General features: G+C 42.7%; 1 protein-coding gene across 8 annotated transcripts; it reads right to left on the bottom strand.

The window, feature by feature from the left end:
- Nucleotides 1–2,129: 2,129 nt before the first annotated feature.
- bdnf (brain-derived neurotrophic factor) lies at nt 2,130–16,293 on the bottom strand. 8 transcript variants are annotated; one of them, XM_044100845.1, is made up of 3 exons: nt 16,150–16,227; nt 14,547–14,665; nt 2,130–3,180 (listed from the first exon to the last, which is right to left on the bottom strand). In XM_044100845.1, exon 3 carries the CDS (start codon nt 3,157–3,159, stop codon nt 2,350–2,352), a length of 810 nt encoding a protein of 269 aa, XP_043956780.1. In that variant the 5' UTR covers nt 3,160–3,180; nt 14,547–14,665; nt 16,150–16,227; the 3' UTR covers nt 2,130–2,349. The 8 variants fall into 8 exon arrangements, with proteins under 8 accessions (XP_043956780.1, XP_043956771.1, XP_043956803.1 ...); XM_044100836.1 differs by lacking the exon at nt 16,150–16,227 and adding an exon at nt 15,422–16,042; XM_044100868.1 differs by lacking the exon at nt 14,547–14,665 and having other exon boundaries at nt 16,150–16,293.
- Between the last annotated feature and the right edge of the window lie 1,736 nt (nt 16,294–18,029).

The following is an 18,029-nucleotide window of genomic DNA, read 5'->3' as shown; positions in this document are numbered from 1 at the left end:
CTGCTCTCTCTCTGTACGTCAACTTTGGAGCATGATTCATTTCTGACCACACCCCGTCTAGTGATGAAACACACACAAGAAAGGTTTGCGAAAGTTCCCTAACATTGTTGACTGGGAAATGTGTTTAGCCATTTAAAAAATGTGCAGCAGGTGTAATCTTTGTTCATCTTTGAGATTGTTTTAATTCCTTCTGCTACTGCCCCAGCTCAAAAAATTGAGAGAAAAAAAACACCATATCATGACGTAGTAATTGTTCTGTGCTACATTTGACTATTACTATATTTCTGTCATTCAAACAGGGGCCTCTCTCTGGCAGCTGTCATCAAGAAGTGTGTAATTAGAACATGGCAGTTTTCTTTCACTTGTAAATTGTTGCGACAAAAACAGCCTGAGGTTCATACTCCTGGGAATTGGAGCATCTACTTTATCGAGTAAGAGTCCCCGTGTTTGATTCATTGTTCCTTTTTTTTTTTTTTTTTTTTTTGCTAGGGATGTGTTTGTACTTGAATTTGACAAATATGCTTCAGCTCTGTCTTAGTGAGAAATACCTTTGAGAGCACATGGGTTTTCCTCTTGCATCAAAATGGCTTTGTGGCCATCTTCAGAAACCTTTTTCTTCATTTCATCTGGTATTGCTGAATGATCCTTCCAGGAGAAGTTGACAAACTCTTCTTTTTCTTTTCAGCAGCAACACTTACCTTTCGGTTGAAAAGAATATATTAAGTGATTGGGATCTGGAGGTTCTTGATGATAATAAAAAAAACAACATTCTCTTTCCAAAATTTCTCACGCAGAGGATAAATACAGTCTACTTCTGTTCCAGGAAAAACCTTAAACTGTGACGTTTAAACTTGGCATGTAATGCTGTGAAGTGTTTCTGCTGGAGGGAATGTATCAGTTGTCTCCCAGATGTCAAGGATGGCTTTTCCTTCTGCTCACAGTGAGTGTGAGAGCTGGGTAAGGTCAGCGACAACTGCTCTATAGAAAATGATTCAATCATGGGATTACCTTGATCTCAGAAGAAAATCTTGGGTGTATATTTATAATGTACACAAATGTATGGGTGGCTGAATCCATCACTGTCGACCTCAGACATGCCCGATGTGTACTCAAACACTTCTTCTACTAGTCTGCACTTGAAACTGCAGGCATGTTTTTCCTGATGTTTCTCATTCGCAAGTTGAGTGATCCATGGAAAAGAGTACATTAAAATATATGAAATGAAATGTATTTAAGTTGCTTTACTGTGTTGGAAGGGAGCGTTTGCTCCGTTTGTCACCAAAGACTGTTTTACATTTGTTTTGTTTTACTTTTGTTTTAATGTTTGACTATGTTACTGTCTTACTTTCCCTATTATTCCATGATTGTCTTCCTGCAGCTTGAACAAAAAAATCCCTCTGAAGTAGCTTTGCAGGTAGTCATAAAAATGTGTTGTTTAGGTCGAAAACATGCCTTTTTTTGTGCAACATACACAAAAAAGGTGTTCGCAAATTAATCTGCCTAAAGATGCACTGTTGAAACTGTATCAACATTGATTGTGTTTTTTCAGTTGCCTATAGTCATTTTTATTTCTTCAAATATTTCAGTTTAATATTGCAAACAACTTCACAACATACAAAATGAATATTAACCCAGAAACATGTCAATGAATAGATTTCTTATATATATATATATATATATATATATATATATATATATATATATATATATATATATATATATACTCTTTAAATATATCTTTTCCTCTGGTGGGGATAAAAAAATAAACAGCAAAGCTTTGACAACAGCACCTTGACATAGTATGTAATTCCAACATTACCTTGAGAAGTTTAGAACAGTAAACAGATAATTTTACTCGAGAGGAATCTTCTGTTGAATATGTGAGCTGAATGATTTTTTTTTTCTTTTTTGGTCAGCATCATATCCTTTTTTTTTGGGTTTTTTCTTTGAAAGTGGAGAATTTCTGAATTCACAATTGAAAGCAGCATGCAAGCTTTTGAAGATGGAACTGTCCTCTCCCATTCCTTGCCCGTGTTTTTTTTTTTTCCCTTCATTTTCTAATTCTTGGCAACGTAAACAGATCACAATGTCTCCCTTAATGTGATATAGTAATTTAAACTGGGCGCAAATGACTGATCAGATTTTTTTTAATTGTTTACAAGGTCATGAATATGTTCAATAAATAGACTGTAGTATCACTTTACTGTATAAACTTCATCTTTTTTTACATGCAGTCCATAAAATTTTCATTTGACGGAATAATTTACCCTGTTATGTATATATACAAATAGATATTTTCTCTTTATTCTCTTTTTTAAACTCTTCAATAAAATCTATACATTTTATACACTATCTCCCTCTTTTAATGGTCAATGTGCATACACATGAAGTGTCTATCCTTATAAACCGCCAGCCAATCTTCTTTTTGCTATCCATGGTGAGCGCTCGCACGTAGGACTGGGTTGTCCTGCATTGGGATGTATAATGCCGCTTGTCTATTCCTCTGCAGCCGTCCTTTGTGTACCCCATGGGGTTGCATTTGGTCTCATAAAAGTATTGCTTCAGTTGGCCATTGGGGACAGGGACCTTCTCCATGACGGTTACTGTCTGCCCAGACATGTCTATCGCCGTCTTTTTATCCACAGCTGTCACCCACTGGCTAATACTGTCACACACACTGAGCTCTCCACGCCGCGAGGGGTCGGAGTGCCGTCGCACCCTCATGGACATGTTCGCAGCATCCAGATAGTTTTTGTATTCCTCCAGGAGAAAGAGCAACGGCGGCTCCAAAGGCACTTGGTTGCTGATCATCACCCGCGAGTTGTACAGATCGACATCCTTGGCCTCTGCGGTGGCCACGGGCGACGGGCCCCCACCTCCCTGGCTCTTGTCGGCCCCCTGTCCCAGCTGCGCCGCCTCACCCTCCACTTCCAGAAGCTCCTCTATCACCTGCTCGAACGTGTCTGTGAGCGAGGGGAGCTCCTCGCGCTGGCCCGGCCCGCCGCCACTCTGTGGAGTCCCATGGCCTCGGGGGGCCGTCGCAGCAGCGCCCAGGTAGCCTTCCGTCCAATGGCCCCGCATGCCCGGGGCGTCTCTCAGGGGCGCAGCTCTCATGCAACTGAAGTATGAAATAACCATAGTAAGGAACAGGATGGTCATCACTCTTCTAACCTGGTGGAACTGGAGGGAGAACAGGAAGAGGGAAGAGAACAAGATGGTTAGTGAAAGAGTATTTCTACCAAAGCTAGCCCCTTCTTGATCATTAATGCATCACTTAATCCTTTTTTAACACTCACAACTCTTTGTTTGGGTGCCAAAAAGAGAGCGCTTTAGAAATACCACAACATGTTTTTAATCAAACTGATAATGGCACCGTATTATCAGTGCTTTCAAACTGTTTGCACACTGTAAATCTATGTGAGGTCTGGCTTAGATTTCAATTTGTTGGCAGCAAGCTCACCAAAGCTGTGCTGAGCATCAGAGAGATGAGAGCGAGCAAGAAAGAGAGAGAGAGAGAGAGAGAGAGACTGCTTATTACTAAAGATAAGAGTCCACGAAAAGATGCTTGAAACATCCTAACAGGCTTGCTATTATTTATGAAGGGATGTGTTACAGGGTACAGTGAGGAATGTGCAGGCATGTGTGGTTTTATAATGGCCTCAGCTATCATTCACCCTTTCTGCATCGGTAACTGTCTTGTTTTAAAAGCTCACACTGTGTGTATCATTTTTAGCCTCGTTCTGGTATTTGGAGTGGTTGTTTAAAGCCCAACAAACAAGAATTCCCCAGCATCAACATCTCAGGCACCTCTCATATGTCCAGCATCTACTGACAGACTGAGAAGAGCGGCTAATATTGTGTTTATTTCAGCTTTGGCAAACATTGCTGCTGCACTGCTACACTGTTTGCACTACAAGCTGGTCTACACAGCAAGACCAGTCTGACACCAGCCCTTGTGGCCATGAATGAGGAACTTGAGGTCTGTTTTTAAGAGGCCTGGATCCACCAGAGACAGATTCACATGTAGCAGAGGTCTCAGACTCTAGGCTTCAAGGGTTACTGTCCTGCAACGTCTGTTGCAATCCACCTGAGCCAAATAATTAGGTCATTAGCAACCCTCTGCAGAACGTGACTGCTTACTGAAAGACCAGGGAGACATTGAAAAATTGCTGGAGACCAGCTCTGGAGGGTTGGAATTTGAGACCCCTGCTGTATACCAACCTTCCCAACGAGTCACAACGTAACCCTTGTGCCACAACAGGGAGCCAGGTGAAGGGAAAATACTGAATACACATCCATAATTATTGAACTGCCTGAGCACGTTTGCATCCCTTACCTCCAAGAAGCTCTAAGACTCACAGCGGATCAATGAGCTGGTGAACATCCGACAACCTGAGACATTAAAGAAATCATAAAGATTTTGAAAAAGAAAAATCTAGATCTTGTTTTCCACTGGGACTCATTTAAAAATAGCCTGGCTGATGCTTTGACTGCACTCCGCATGTCCCAAACCTGACACGGCCAAAACAAGTCGAGCAAGCACACTCCCTGCATCCACTAAGGATGGACACAAGACCTTTCCAGTAGGAAGAAGAAAAAACACATCCCAACCTTAAAAGCATTTGTTTCTTTCTTAATTGGTATCTGGGGCTGTGGCTGCAATTAACCGACACCACGGTGAGTGCCATAGAGATATCGCTGCTAAAAATAGACGTGCAGGGAGTCTCACAGTCTCTATTCAGAATATCACATCCTTCTTCTTAATGAGCCACTCATTCCCTGAGCTCAGTGACGTGCTCTTCCAGAGTGTATGAGTGTGAGATAGAGGGAGGGCTTGGAGAGGGGCTGGCTTCTGTGCGTGTATGTGTGTGTGTAAGGATGGGGGTATTTTTTTTTATCTTCGCAACTAAAACAACAATGGGGGCAAAGGCCATGGATAAAGAGCTAAATATCAAATTATCACTGCGGATTGATAATAAGTCCCACTGATTATTTAAACCAATATTCCGGTTCACATGTCGAGGGTTTTCAGTGGAGATTTCCCAGCACAGAGAATCATGTAGGTTTACGGGATCGAGGCCAGTCACGAGCTTTATGTGTAGGATGCATTTAGGCTGATATTATTATCAGCATTGCGCTCGAGTGGTTCCACTTCCACATGAGGGGAAATGATGGCAGAAAGCAGGGGCTGATTACTGTCAGGCGTCAAACTTCATGCTGGAAATGGTGCAGACGAGGAGTGCTGCATCTTCCGTAAGAGACCACAGGGGTAATGTTGCAGTAGCAGGGGCGGGTGGGGTAGGGTAGGGTAGGGTAGGGTGGTGGAGAGAGTGCCAGCGTCATTTCGCAGCATAACAACCGCGGATGACGTCTCTTCCAGGTCTCCATAGGGGAGAGAATGGGGGGGAGGAGGAGGTTGCTGGGGGTAATGCCACTCAACAGTACGCAATTGCCTGCCTTTCCCCTGGGTATCCTCACACCGGGAACAACAGATGATTTTATTTCTATCTCTGTGATTTCCTGTTTCCATCAGGACAATCAATATGGCTTACGCTCTCAATCAACATCCTGTTAAAGCGTGATAAAGCCAATGAATCATTTAATTGCTGTGGGACCAGTGGAGAATCTGCACCTTGTATCTGCAAAAGAGGCTAAATGACAAATACAATAATTCAGTGTTAACACAATGAGGATGAGTAACACAGCTAGACAGGGAATTAAAAACAGGGCCGTCAGATGGCAGCTCCCTGAGTAAAGAACAACCTCCTCCAACCCAGACTGATTAAAACACCATTTTAAAATGAAAGTTGAAAGTTCAGGTAAGCACACAGTGAAGCGACGTTTCACCTAATGACTCCGGCCATCTAAATATGAGTACTGAGCTAATAACTTAGAGCAAAGGGGAAATAAAGACAGGCAATAACTGCTGTTTAAACACGCCTTTATCTACGACACCACACCCCGAACAATGGAAGCAGGTGAGTGTTTGGCTTTGACGTCTCCAGATGACCACCTGTTCATCCACTCAGAGAGAGATAGAGAGAGAGAACGCGACTGTATGGCAGGGATGTGTAACTTACCCTCGCCTTCATTCTCCGTGCCAGGTGGGGATTAAAGTGATAAATGCCTCCTTTGACAGTCGCTGAAAAGTTTCTCCACAGCATGAAAGGACTAGTAAAGGCCAGTATTATAGCACATTCAGTAGCGTTCCCTTGTGTCAGCACACTTTATGGCTTCATCCCTGCTAACTGCATGCAGGATACCTTAAAAGCCATTACAAAGCAACATAAACAGCAGCAGTGGAGATGAAAGGACGAAGTGTGCCCTGCATATTTCAATAGAAATGTGTGCAGCGTTGACTCTTTGCCTCCCACCAGACTTCCCTCATGGGCATACATCTTTCTTTAATTCCTCCAGAACTGTGGCGGGCAAAACTATTACTTCAGAAGCGATTTTTTTTCATACTCAACATGCACAGCCCCATGTTCCAAATCCTTCAAGTTTTCTGGAAGAAAACTGCAAATATTATTACCCAAGAAGCCCCTGATGTGCCACAATGCAGCACTTAAAAAGGCATTCAGACTTAATTGAGTTGTCTGCAGTAATGGCTGACACATGTGGAAGCTTGCTTTTCCTGAGCTCTATTTTCAATCCAACGCAAGCTTTGGAGCACGCTTGGTAATAGATGAGCATCGCCATGGATCATACCTACCTCCTGCCACAGAAATGGAGAGGAATCCAAACACACACTGGGTGATTTATGCTACCCAAATTAGTCGCCTCCTCTACCCGACTCTTTTTATCCTTTGATTTTTATGCTGACTCTCACATTAAGTGATTGATGTAGGTTATGTGTTAATGCACATAGCTTCCTGTGAAGCCTTTATGATAAAAAAAAAAAAAAATCTATAATTCATTTTAACCCCTGGACAGTGAAACCCAACCACTGAGACAAGACCAAGAGGCCTTTAGATTGGAATGAAGTTGGCTGCAATTTTCATATTCTTACACTAGATGGCGTGTGAGACCGTGAAATAATCAGCGCTTCAGCTCATGCGCCTCGTTTTACCTTCCCACATAGACAAATAGACAAATAGACAGATAGACAGATAGATAGATAGATAGATAGATAGATAGATAGATAGATAGATAGATAGATAGATAGATAGATAGATAGATAGATAGATAGATAGATAGATAGATAGATAGATAGATAGATAGATAGATAGATAGATAGATAGATAGATCTATACTTGCAGCTTTAATCTTGCAGTCTCCAGTTGCAATTTATTTTTCCCACTAAGCTGTCACCAATGTGGCCAGTTGTTTTCCAACACTTCTTTGCATTTCTTTGTTGTTTATGTCGTGAAGTTACTTAGTACCACCACACCACACTGAAGCCAACAGTTTAAGTTGGCCGCAGCAGGGCGTTTTGGGTCTCGGGTGTCCTATAAAGTCTTAATGAGTCCATCAAAAATTTTTATTTTTTTTTCTCCCCGTCTTTTTTTCCCCCTTTACAGAAACAACAAAATAAAACCGCGGCAAATGATTCATTTCAGACCCCGGCGGACGAGGGTATTTATAATGAGCGGAAACAGATAAATACAGACTTTCTTGAGCTGTTTAAAAGAGGATTAAACCGCAGTAAAATGCGAAAACTTGGCGGATTTCACGCACACGCAGTTTAGTACAATAGTCTGCTTTATTAATGGAATGAAATTGCTGGGCTTTTTTGCATGAGATTACATCTCCTCAGCCTGTGCTCTCCGCTGGAAACCCAATCAACATAATAAGTGCGTTTTTTATTAATGAACGGCAGGATACGGTTACACATATCCCTTCTCGGGCCGCGGCGCTGTCTGCTCGCAGGATAACTGGACTTGATCGAGCTACTTTTAGAGCCCCCCTCCCTTCCCCATCTCACCTCACATACACGCATATACACACACACCGTCTGCCCCTATTTTTTATTATCTCAGGAGGAATGAAACACATTCAAAGTAGTTCAAACTCACTCTGGTGAGGCAAAACAAAAAGAAAAATAAAACAAAACCATCAGCCTACCTTTTACTGCCCAGTCGTAAAACAGACCATTCAACAGGATTGTGGTGTCATCTGGGATGTTTTGGACAACTCCCTCAGTAATTTACTTCAGAGGTGTTTTCCTCTCTGCAACTCTCCCGACAGGAAAAAAGAAGAAGAAGAAGGAGAAGGAGAAGAAGAAGAAGCTTCGGGATATCTCTTCAGCTTTGGAGCAAATAGATTAAATTATTGATGGTGGAAATTGCACGGCTGAGGTAATGCACTCCCATGGCTGCTCGTTTGCGGAGATCGTCTGAAAGTGAAGTTGTCGCATGCCGAAGACGCAGCAGAGGCAGCGGCGGCAGCTGCAGCAGCAACGGGGATGAGGAGACTTCTGGAGCTGAAATGAGGAGCCTCTTTGAAGCTACTGTAACTTTACTACACAATGACGCTGCAACATGTGACCTGCCGCTGGCTGACTGGTCGCCGCAGAACTGCTGTCTAAACAGCCCACAGCCGAAGCTGTTAATGCGCTACCAGCGTGCATTACGCGCTTTTGTTTGTCCTCAAACCGTGCAGCCTGCGTCCACACCATAATGTCTGGGTAGATTACAAAGCAACACCGAAGCCTCTCCTCTTCCGTATTTTTTTTCTCCTTCGGTTTTTTTTAGACAGTCTATGGAGGAGGCATAGTTTTCTGGGGGTTTTGCGTAACAGCGCGTCTCCACCAAAGTCGTGATACACTGCGTGCCATTTAAAGATGCCCTATTTGAGTAAAATTAGACATCCACATGGTTAAAATAAGCATTTTATGTTGGCATCTGCACAAAGTGAGAGGACTAGGTGAAGAGTTAGAAGATTTCTTAATGGTTTGGGACGTTTTTACGCCACCTTAACCAACTAACGTTTCTCAGAACTCTCAATGGTGTTCCCATTAGTCCTTTCTCATTATCCTACTATATTAAAATATAAAAACCACACAGTAAATTTGTCTCTCTTTTTTGAAGGAGACCAATATCTCAAAGAAATTCTGGCTGATAGCCTTCAGCAGGCAGAGTAGGCTATTCTAACCAAATGTAACCTAAACAAAGCTTCAGAACAACTCTGGTTCCTTAATACTTCCCCACATATGAAACAGACTGGGAACAATTCACCTCCTTCATCAACTGGATTCAAATGAGGATGTCAGTGGAAGCCCGCTCTTTCAATGGAGGTGATGAACACTTGGAAATTCCACCTCAGATGAACACCAGAGAGAGCGAGCATACTGGAGGGACAGCTAGTCTAGCCCCAATCTGATGCAAAGGTTAATTGTGATGCGTCTTGCTGTATTGCCATCATGATTTTTCCCTGCATGGAGCTCTTGTTTGGCATGCAGCAGTACGGGAGTGGATGCTCACACCTGCTTAATGAGTCACTCCCACCTCCAACACACCCGGGGACATGCCAGGATAGATATAGCCCTCCCCGAAGGCACACAGGAGGTGAGGGCAAACTCTGGATGACAAAGAGTTGCATCAGCAATCACTGAGCGACATGACTCCAAAGAGGGTTTTACAGAGAAGAGAAAAATGCACTCCGCACAAGGGGGCTGTTCCAAACAAGTAATTCATAAATAAATCACTTGGCATCTCATTAGAGGAGCAAAAACAACAACATGGTCTCTCTTACATTTTTTGCAACTACAGCACTACTGAAGGTGGTTCATCATGAGAAGGTTCAGTCGGGGATTTCTGAATGGAACATAAGGAACAATAAGCTTCTTTTTCACTGATCACAGAGAAATCTATAATAAGAAAACCAACTACATTCTTTTATTTGATATGAGATGTTGAACTTCTTGAGATACAGAATTTCTCAGCACTCTGTTTTTTGAATGAGATCTTCTGTCTTTGCAGGTCTTAGGAGCTGGATTCTGACTTCATACCATGCAGAAAAAGAACCTCTCACAAGAGCTGACAACGCCACACGCCTGTACAACCTTTCAAGGCTCCTCTCGCCAATGGCAGCTTGAAGCTGACAAGTCCACGCCACCGAAAGCTCCACTTAACAAGTAGAATTATGCCTCCTTCTGCAAGGGGGGAAAGAGCCGTGTTACACAGGCGAAATGACATTTTGTGAAATGTCATTTTCGCTCGGGATAAAGGGAGGCGACGAGGGTATTTTGATCAAAGTGGAATTGCATTCCTGCTCAAGGAGCAAACACGTCAACTGGGGAAACGTTTTTGTAAGAGGCCGAGTGACGTCAAACGAGTTGAGAGCAGAAGCTGGAGAAGACTTTGAGGGAGCTTGACAAACCCAGTCAACTGGGTGCTTTAAACGGATGCTGAAGTCAGGAGCTAATGTCATCCCTCCTGTGATGACAATAACCTTTAATGTAATCATGAGGCAGCCACAGCAGACTAGTTTTCTAAGCCTCAGATATACCCCACCTCAGAAACACACACACACACACAAACACCATCATGCAGGGGATACATTACTTCTATCCTGTTAAGCCCTGTTCTTCTCTACGCCCAACAAGGTTTCTATGAATGAAAACTCACAAATCGTACCATACCAGTAACTTGGAAGTGTTGAAGTGTCTGTCATGAGCACAAATATGGTTTGTTATTCAAATCTGCTGGTAAATCAAGGATGTGTTGCCATTTGAACTTGCTTTCTTCTTTAGGGTTTTAAATGAATCTGAATAAACTTTCATACAATTATGTTTTGCAGGAGTTGCTTGAATCCAGTGCTGCATGGTCACCTGCTGGGAGACACACGTGAATGGTTTACTGGCATCATGCAGGTCTCTCTCTCTCTTTTTCCTTCTCTCTCTCTCTCTCTTTCCTTCTCTCTCACACACACCCACACACTCGCATACACACCACATTGTGAATCCTTGTTGTCCCGCAGTGGTCCGAAGCTAAATATCTTAACTATCACTCCACTGTGTATTAATAACTCATCGTGTATATTTATATATATATATATTTTTTGCCGACGTTAAAGCCCCAATCACGCCACTAAATGACGATAATTAAAGATGCAAAATAAGGTGCAGAGCTTTGCCTCCTTGCCAGAACTTGTTTGAGCAAGTCTGTTAATTGGACGGAGGTGCTGGTGATGATGAAGATGATGGTGCCGTGACTAAAGCAGAAGCACCGCGGTGGCGGCGCGGCGGCGCGGCGGGCGGTGCTGCCTACATTTCCATAACGATCAAGATGATTAATTTTAGCTCTAAATATATCGTGACGTCCGCTAAGCCGTGAGCTGAGATTTCCGCCCAAAATAATCAATATCCTATTTATTATTTGCATGAGACATCAGCCCGGATTAAAGGACTGGCATTTCATGAATGAAAACGTTGCGGCAACGTGGGCTGTCTCACGTTCCAAGCTTGATCAAAATGTGAGAATCACATCTAAATTGAAATCAACATTTTGCGCCGACTTGATCACAAAACAAGGCCCATATTTTCATTAACATAAAAAAAAAACATGATGGAAAAACATTACCTTAAAAAATAATTTACAATAGGTATCAACATTTTTCTTTGCGCGTATTTCCATGTAGGCCTACCGAGAGTTTTTATTCTGATTTATTCTTTATTTTTATTTTTTTTGCAATGAAACCTACCATCAGGTTTGTTATTGACGCCCACCCCAACTCTGCAGAGCTGAGAGTGCACAGAGAGAGAGGCAGAGAGAGAGAGAGAGAGAGAGAGAGAGAGAGAGAGAGAGAGAGAGAGAGAGAGAGAGGGGAGATTCTCGGTAAAGATAACACACGCGGAGACGCACGCACACAGGCGCGAGCGCAAGCGGGAGCACGCCCGCACACAAGCGCACGCAGCCCCATTTATGGACTGATCCGCTGACGTACATTGCAGAAAAGTGCTATAAAAAAACCTTCATACATACAAAGTGTGTCGTGCCACCCCACAGACCCCTCCTTACCCGCCTCCGCTCATCCCTCCTCCTCCACCCAACACGCCCACGCCCACACCATAATCCCACGTCTCAGTTGAAATAGGAGGGGGGGAGAGAAAAAATAAAAATAAAAATACTGCTACATGACTGGGAAATATGTTGAGGAAATATTAGATTTAAAAACAAGGCCGAGAACTCCGATGCAATGTTAATATTAATAAAACATGATGCATCGGTGAATAAAAAGAAGGCCGAAGATTTATTTAAAGTGCCACAGTTTTAAGACTTGATTTTGTTGTAATCCGATCTTGATTAAACGAGTGCCTTTATGAGTGTCGGGCAGCCGCATAAGTAATATGATCTATTTTTGGTTTCAGTGTCTAAAAGGCGTCAGTGTGCAGAAACCGATCTGCTCGCGTTAATTGCATTGCTGGGTAAAAAGAAATGGAAAGAAAAGAAAAGAAAAAAAATATATACCGAAAACGCCGACGGAAAAGACCCACATTTTAAATGCAATTAGGAATTTACTGGACGCGGTCATATTTATATGAAGACGCATCCTGGAACGAGGAGTCTTGATTAAAACAGGACTACCGTAGGGCGTTAGAAGGAGATGATGGGGGGCGGGGGGAGGATTCTCCTCCTCTTTCTGTTGTTTTTGCCATGCAATTGCTTCGTCTTGGATCATAAATCTTAAATCTTTGACCAAATGAAAAAAAAGGAAAAAGAAAAAAAGATGACTGAGAAAGAGACAGGGAGTGAGAAAGAGGGAGAGATGAGTGGTAGTGGAGGGAGGGGGGGGGGGGAAATAGGCAATATTCACAGATTCTGTGCAAGACGATTTTTAAGGCTACAAGTCGTCCAAGAGGGAGGGAGGGAGAGAGAGAGAGAGAGAGAGAGAAGAAGAAGGGGGGCTGGGAGGAGGAATAAAAGCCCCGAAGCTTTTTAATTTTCTTCTTTTTTTAAAAATGTGCATCAGATTTTTAATAGTCTTGCGAAGTGATTTTTAAAGGAAATAAAAGAGGAAACAACAGGAAAAGAAAGAAAACGTCCGCTTCCTGAACAATTCCACATCAAGCCGTCTTATCTCTGCATCACATTCAGCCATAACATCTGTCAGCGGATCCTCTCTGACCACGCCCATCTTTATTGTAATTTTCACACAGGCAAAGAAATATTAATAACAATAACGCGGCAATTTGCATCTGTGCAGTAAAAAGAGGGAAACCTCGCAGGTAGCGCTCGTTAAAGGCAACGGAGAGTAATTTAATCGTTCATTTCCCCCCCTCATTGTTTTATCTCTACATCTCTTTATTTTTCACCCCCCTTCAGCTTCTTTTAATTTTGTGTTTTTAATATCACTCATCGGAGCGAACGGCGTTCGGCAGGTCGACACGGGGCTCTTTGCGGACAAAAGAGAGAGGGGGATAGGGTAGCAGGTGAAGTTGAAAAGCACCTTATGAATGAAACCGTGGAGCGGTCGTAGTAAAAACAGAAGTGATTTGATGGCGATGACGGGAGGGGGGGGCGATGGAGGGAAAGGAAGGGGGGCGGGTGACTGGGGGGGGGGGGGGGGTAAAGAGTAGGGCTATTTTTGGTTGATAACAAAATCCAGAGGGTTTGATATGAAGGCAAAACATGAATGCAGCAGACCCAAACAACGAAACCGTAAGCGCAGAAAGATGTTAGAATGATATGCACCTGCGTCTTGACTCCACTTCGTGCTGGAAGGATCACTGCAGCGTCTTAAGTCCCATATTGGGAGCATGATTAGGCACAACGCAACGATTACGCAAATAATGTTGCAGCAGGCAGGGTTCGGGAACTCCAGAAACGCTCCGAAAAGCTCCCTATCTGCACGAAAAGCAGTCCCAGTTTAAATACGTGCACACCACCACCTTTTTCCCCCCCCTTTCTTTTCTTCCACCCCTGCAGGCACCGATCGGTTTTTTTTTATTTTTATTTTTTAAAAGAAATTTTCAATTATAGAGAGAGGAATAAGAAGAGATTATTAATTAATTAATTTGTTTGTTTATTTAGTCACCTGGATCGAGTCTTATTTCGGAGTTATTTCGGTCACTGAATGTCCACAATTACTAACACATCCAAGCCAATGCGAAAGGCTGCATGCTGTAGTTTCTTTTTTCCTTTTTTTTCTTTTTTTTTTTAAGCCGGAGTTTAATTTGAGATGAAGCCCGCAAAGACGACAGAAATAATAATAAAAAAATTAGATAAAGACTGACATGAAAACAATGGATTGTGCTCTTACCTTTACAAGGGGCTGACAACCACTATGTGCGTGGTTAGATCTCCGCGACCAAGACTTGCATGTCCCAAAGTTTAACGCAGTGTGGGGGGGCTTATAGAGAATGTGCTGTGCAAAAGACTAGACGCCCCTAACATTTCAACTTTGACAGTGCGCTACAAAAAAAATACAGTTATGATCTTTGTTGTTTTTTATTTTGTTGGTTTTGTTTTTTAAATAGCAAGCGCTTCTTTCATTTCTCCCTTGTTTTTCTATTTATTTATTTATTTATTTTTGCCTCTCTCTCTTTAAAATCCTGCTTATTTTCCCATTTAGAGACCAAAAACGATCCTTGAGAATGAGCTTACCAAAAGTTGAAAAAACAATCCCAGGTTTGGCAAAGGGGGGTTGGGAAAAGAGAGAAAGAGAGTTGGCGTCCACTCGGCGTGTTAGTCCATGCACGACTCCGGTGCCTCTGTCCAACGTGCTGAAAGCATAACACAGCCAGGGTAACTATAAGGGGCCAAGAAAAGACCTATACTTTTGTTTTGAGCGCCCACTTTAAACTGCTTTTCTCTCTTTTTTAAAAGAAGAAGAAGAAGAAAACTATGCTGCTTCCCTTTGTCACGTGTATTTTCCCACCCCTTGCCAAACCAGTCCTGTTAATATTTGATCACACATTGGTCGGACATTTCCTTCCAGATTAGAGCACCTATCATGACAAACGCCGGTTCAGTTCAGTGCAAAAAAAAAAAAAAAAAAAAAAAAAAAAGCACCACTCTCAGCGCCAAATTACTGACACCAAGCCCCGATCGTTCCCATCACCTTCTGGTATAAGACAAGTGTCACGGGTAAGTGGCACATGTTGCTTATTTATCTCGGCGCACTCGAAAAAGAACATACATGCATGCATTAAACATAAAGCTCCATCAATGCCAACACGCCGCCGAGATCACATCCACACATTGCGCGCAGTCCCAATCTAATATTTCCTTACCCCTTTCTCACTGAACCGGCATATCCTGAGCAGAGAAATGCCACACAGTCTCAGTCACACAAGCTCTGTCAACACCAGCCTCAGCAGACATGGGTTCTCGATGCTGAGTTTGTCAAGTAGCCCCCGAGTCCAACCCTTCCAGCAATGCGCTGCCAGACTAAACACCAAGCACGACTATTTACTTGTAATCGTCCCCTGATCACCACCATCATCATCTGCTGCTGCTGTGTTTCCATTGCTACTCACCATTTTTCCCCTACGCTGTCCTGGAGATAGAAGTGTCTTAATATCCACTCACTCCAACAGATGCTGGTAGGTAATGTGTCTTGTTTGAAGTCATCATATGAGAACTTCTGCTGTGCTCAGTAGATCGCCCACCACTTCGCTGACTTATGAATCTAATAACCCTTTGCAATATTGGCGTGCTTAAACTCTCTGAGGCAACACCTTGGTGGCTCCACAGTTTAGACAAACAACAACAAGACGCCCGGCTTGTCAGAAAAGCTTGTAGAGATATACGTAACACCCTCGCCCGGACAACGCCATTAGGGGTCTTACGTGATTGAAATGAGCGACGGCGGCACAAGTTTTATGGGGGAGACTGTAGGGGATTCTTTTTTTTTTTTTTTTTCTTCTTCTTCCCGGGCTGATCGCTCGGCGAGCGCCTTTAAAGCTTTAAATCCGCACCGAGGAGCAGTGACAGACATAAAACTTCTGACTTATTCGCCTGTTTGTGTTTTAGACTATATCTCCCAGTTTGGCGAAGGGCCACGGGCCTATTACGCATACGCAGTGGACATTTAGATCTTTTCCAGCACGGCAATGCCCAGCGGGGTGGACTTCGCAAAACAAACACACATTTATAGCGCCCCTATGTCTGCGTGTCAAGTTCTTGAGGAACTTGTTGCTGCTCAAAAACAAGTGCCCCCCCAACACCTTTTACCACCCCACCTCTCTGCCTCTCAAATACTTACACTGACGATTACTGCGGGGTATGTTGCGTATTTTTCCCCCTTTCCTCCGGACAAATATGAGAAAAATCCAAAAGTTAATCCACGTCCTTCAGAAAAAAAACCCCCAACGAACCTGCAGAGAGGCGACCACGGCGTTTAAAAATCAGGGATGACACTTTTCGATCAGGAATATGTGGAAGTTCAAAGGCGAAATCTGTTTTCAGTAAAATTCCATCAGTTGCGCTGCCAACACTCCGCCATCTGATTGTTATGCAGTGACGAAGCGCTGTGCTTTGCAAGTGAAGCCCCAAATGTACTAAGTAACATGAGTAATAGGTGATATTTGCTTGACTCTGTGTCAGCATCCCAAACTTTGTGGAGTTTGTGCGTGTGTATGAAAAGTGTTATTCTTGCGATATAAATTACTCTTTGGTCTCAGTTTATGGAAATCACGCAGCACTGAGTGGCGCGTTGTGGGAACCTGCATGTGGGTGTTGCTTCTGCCAGGAGACAATGACACCAAAATGGAAATCTTTGGACTTTCTCCCACGGATCATCAAAGAGCTTCAGGTAACCAGAAATCTCTCAGATGTGTCACACTGGTACCCACTTTTTTTTTTTTTCTCTAATGGTGTAGACTCAGAAGTGTCAAGACCTAACTTTACATTATTGTTTCACAGTACCTGACTCAACTTGTTTCCACCAGCTTGAGTGACACAGCCCGCTATACTGCTATTGGCAAATGTAGGTGATTCTTAATCAAAAGCACACATTTGTTTCAATACATTTCTGCCTCAAAGACACAAGATGGCATAATCAGATAAAATTAGCACGGCATTTCTGATTTGTGATCATCTTCCTGTTATAGAATATGAAGATTTCTGTCCACCTTGCCTGCAACAAGTGCTGGGCATAAGAATGACACACAGCTTATTATCCTTGAAGTCACTCCTTGTAGGCTTTTCACACAGGGGGGCTGGTGGAGGACTACTCATTAAAAGGCAGAGACGTAAAGTAAGAGAGAAGTAACACATTCCAGCTGAGTGTGGACTGCTTTCATCACCTCACACGATAAAATGATAAGGATGTATGTTTCTCGTCACCATCATCTCTGGCTCCTACCATCATCCTACTCTCGGGCCTTTTTACTTTTTTTTTTTCTGACGTGGTAACTTGACTTGCTCCTACTTGTGATGTTGTTAGCACTTCCTCTGCTCCCACAGCTTTTTCTTTTTTTTTTTTTTTTGTAGCAGACTTTGTTACTGACTCATGCTCGTCTCTTCTGCACTATCCATGCCCTCCCCCGCACTATTCACCATAATGATCATCTTATGGCCAAGCACGAGGTCACAGATCAATCACTTTGTCCCCTGGGCTGCATATGGCTTGTATGGCATTAGCCTCCAATGGGATGCCAAAATACTTTACCATTTTTGTTTGCGTGTTTGTTTTATCCCAGTTTCAGAACTTCTTTAAAAATATTTTGATGTAGAATATTTTGTCAGATAAACACGAACGCCACTATTAATGTCTTAAAAAAGTATTGGTACCGCTGGAAATTTTTCATAATTTTGCTCCAACTACAAAATTCATGATCGGCCACCACCAAGTAACACAAAATTGTGAAGTGGATGGAACATGCTACATCAAAAAATTAAAAAAAATATTAAAAAAATCATAAAACTGTTAGTATACTTTTACTCTGATACCCCTAAATAAAATTCTGTGAAAATATTTGCCTTTTCAAGTCACCGAAATAGGAAAGGGAGTTCCTATTTCCCATTATTCTAATCTCAGTAAAATAGAGCTATTCTGTGAAATTTGTGTAAGTGCGCTAACAAAACTGAACTGGCCTATGTACAAAATTATACTCCCTGCCAACCTGACAACATAATGCTGTG

The sequence above is a fragment of the Gambusia affinis genome, linkage group LG02, assembly GCF_019740435.1.
Source record: "Gambusia affinis linkage group LG02, SWU_Gaff_1.0, whole genome shotgun sequence".
In the NCBI taxonomy this organism is placed as follows: domain Eukaryota; kingdom Metazoa; phylum Chordata; class Actinopteri; order Cyprinodontiformes; family Poeciliidae; genus Gambusia; species Gambusia affinis.
The sequence above is the reverse complement of the archived record's forward strand: the minus strand, read 5'-3'. Positions and strand labels throughout refer to the sequence as shown.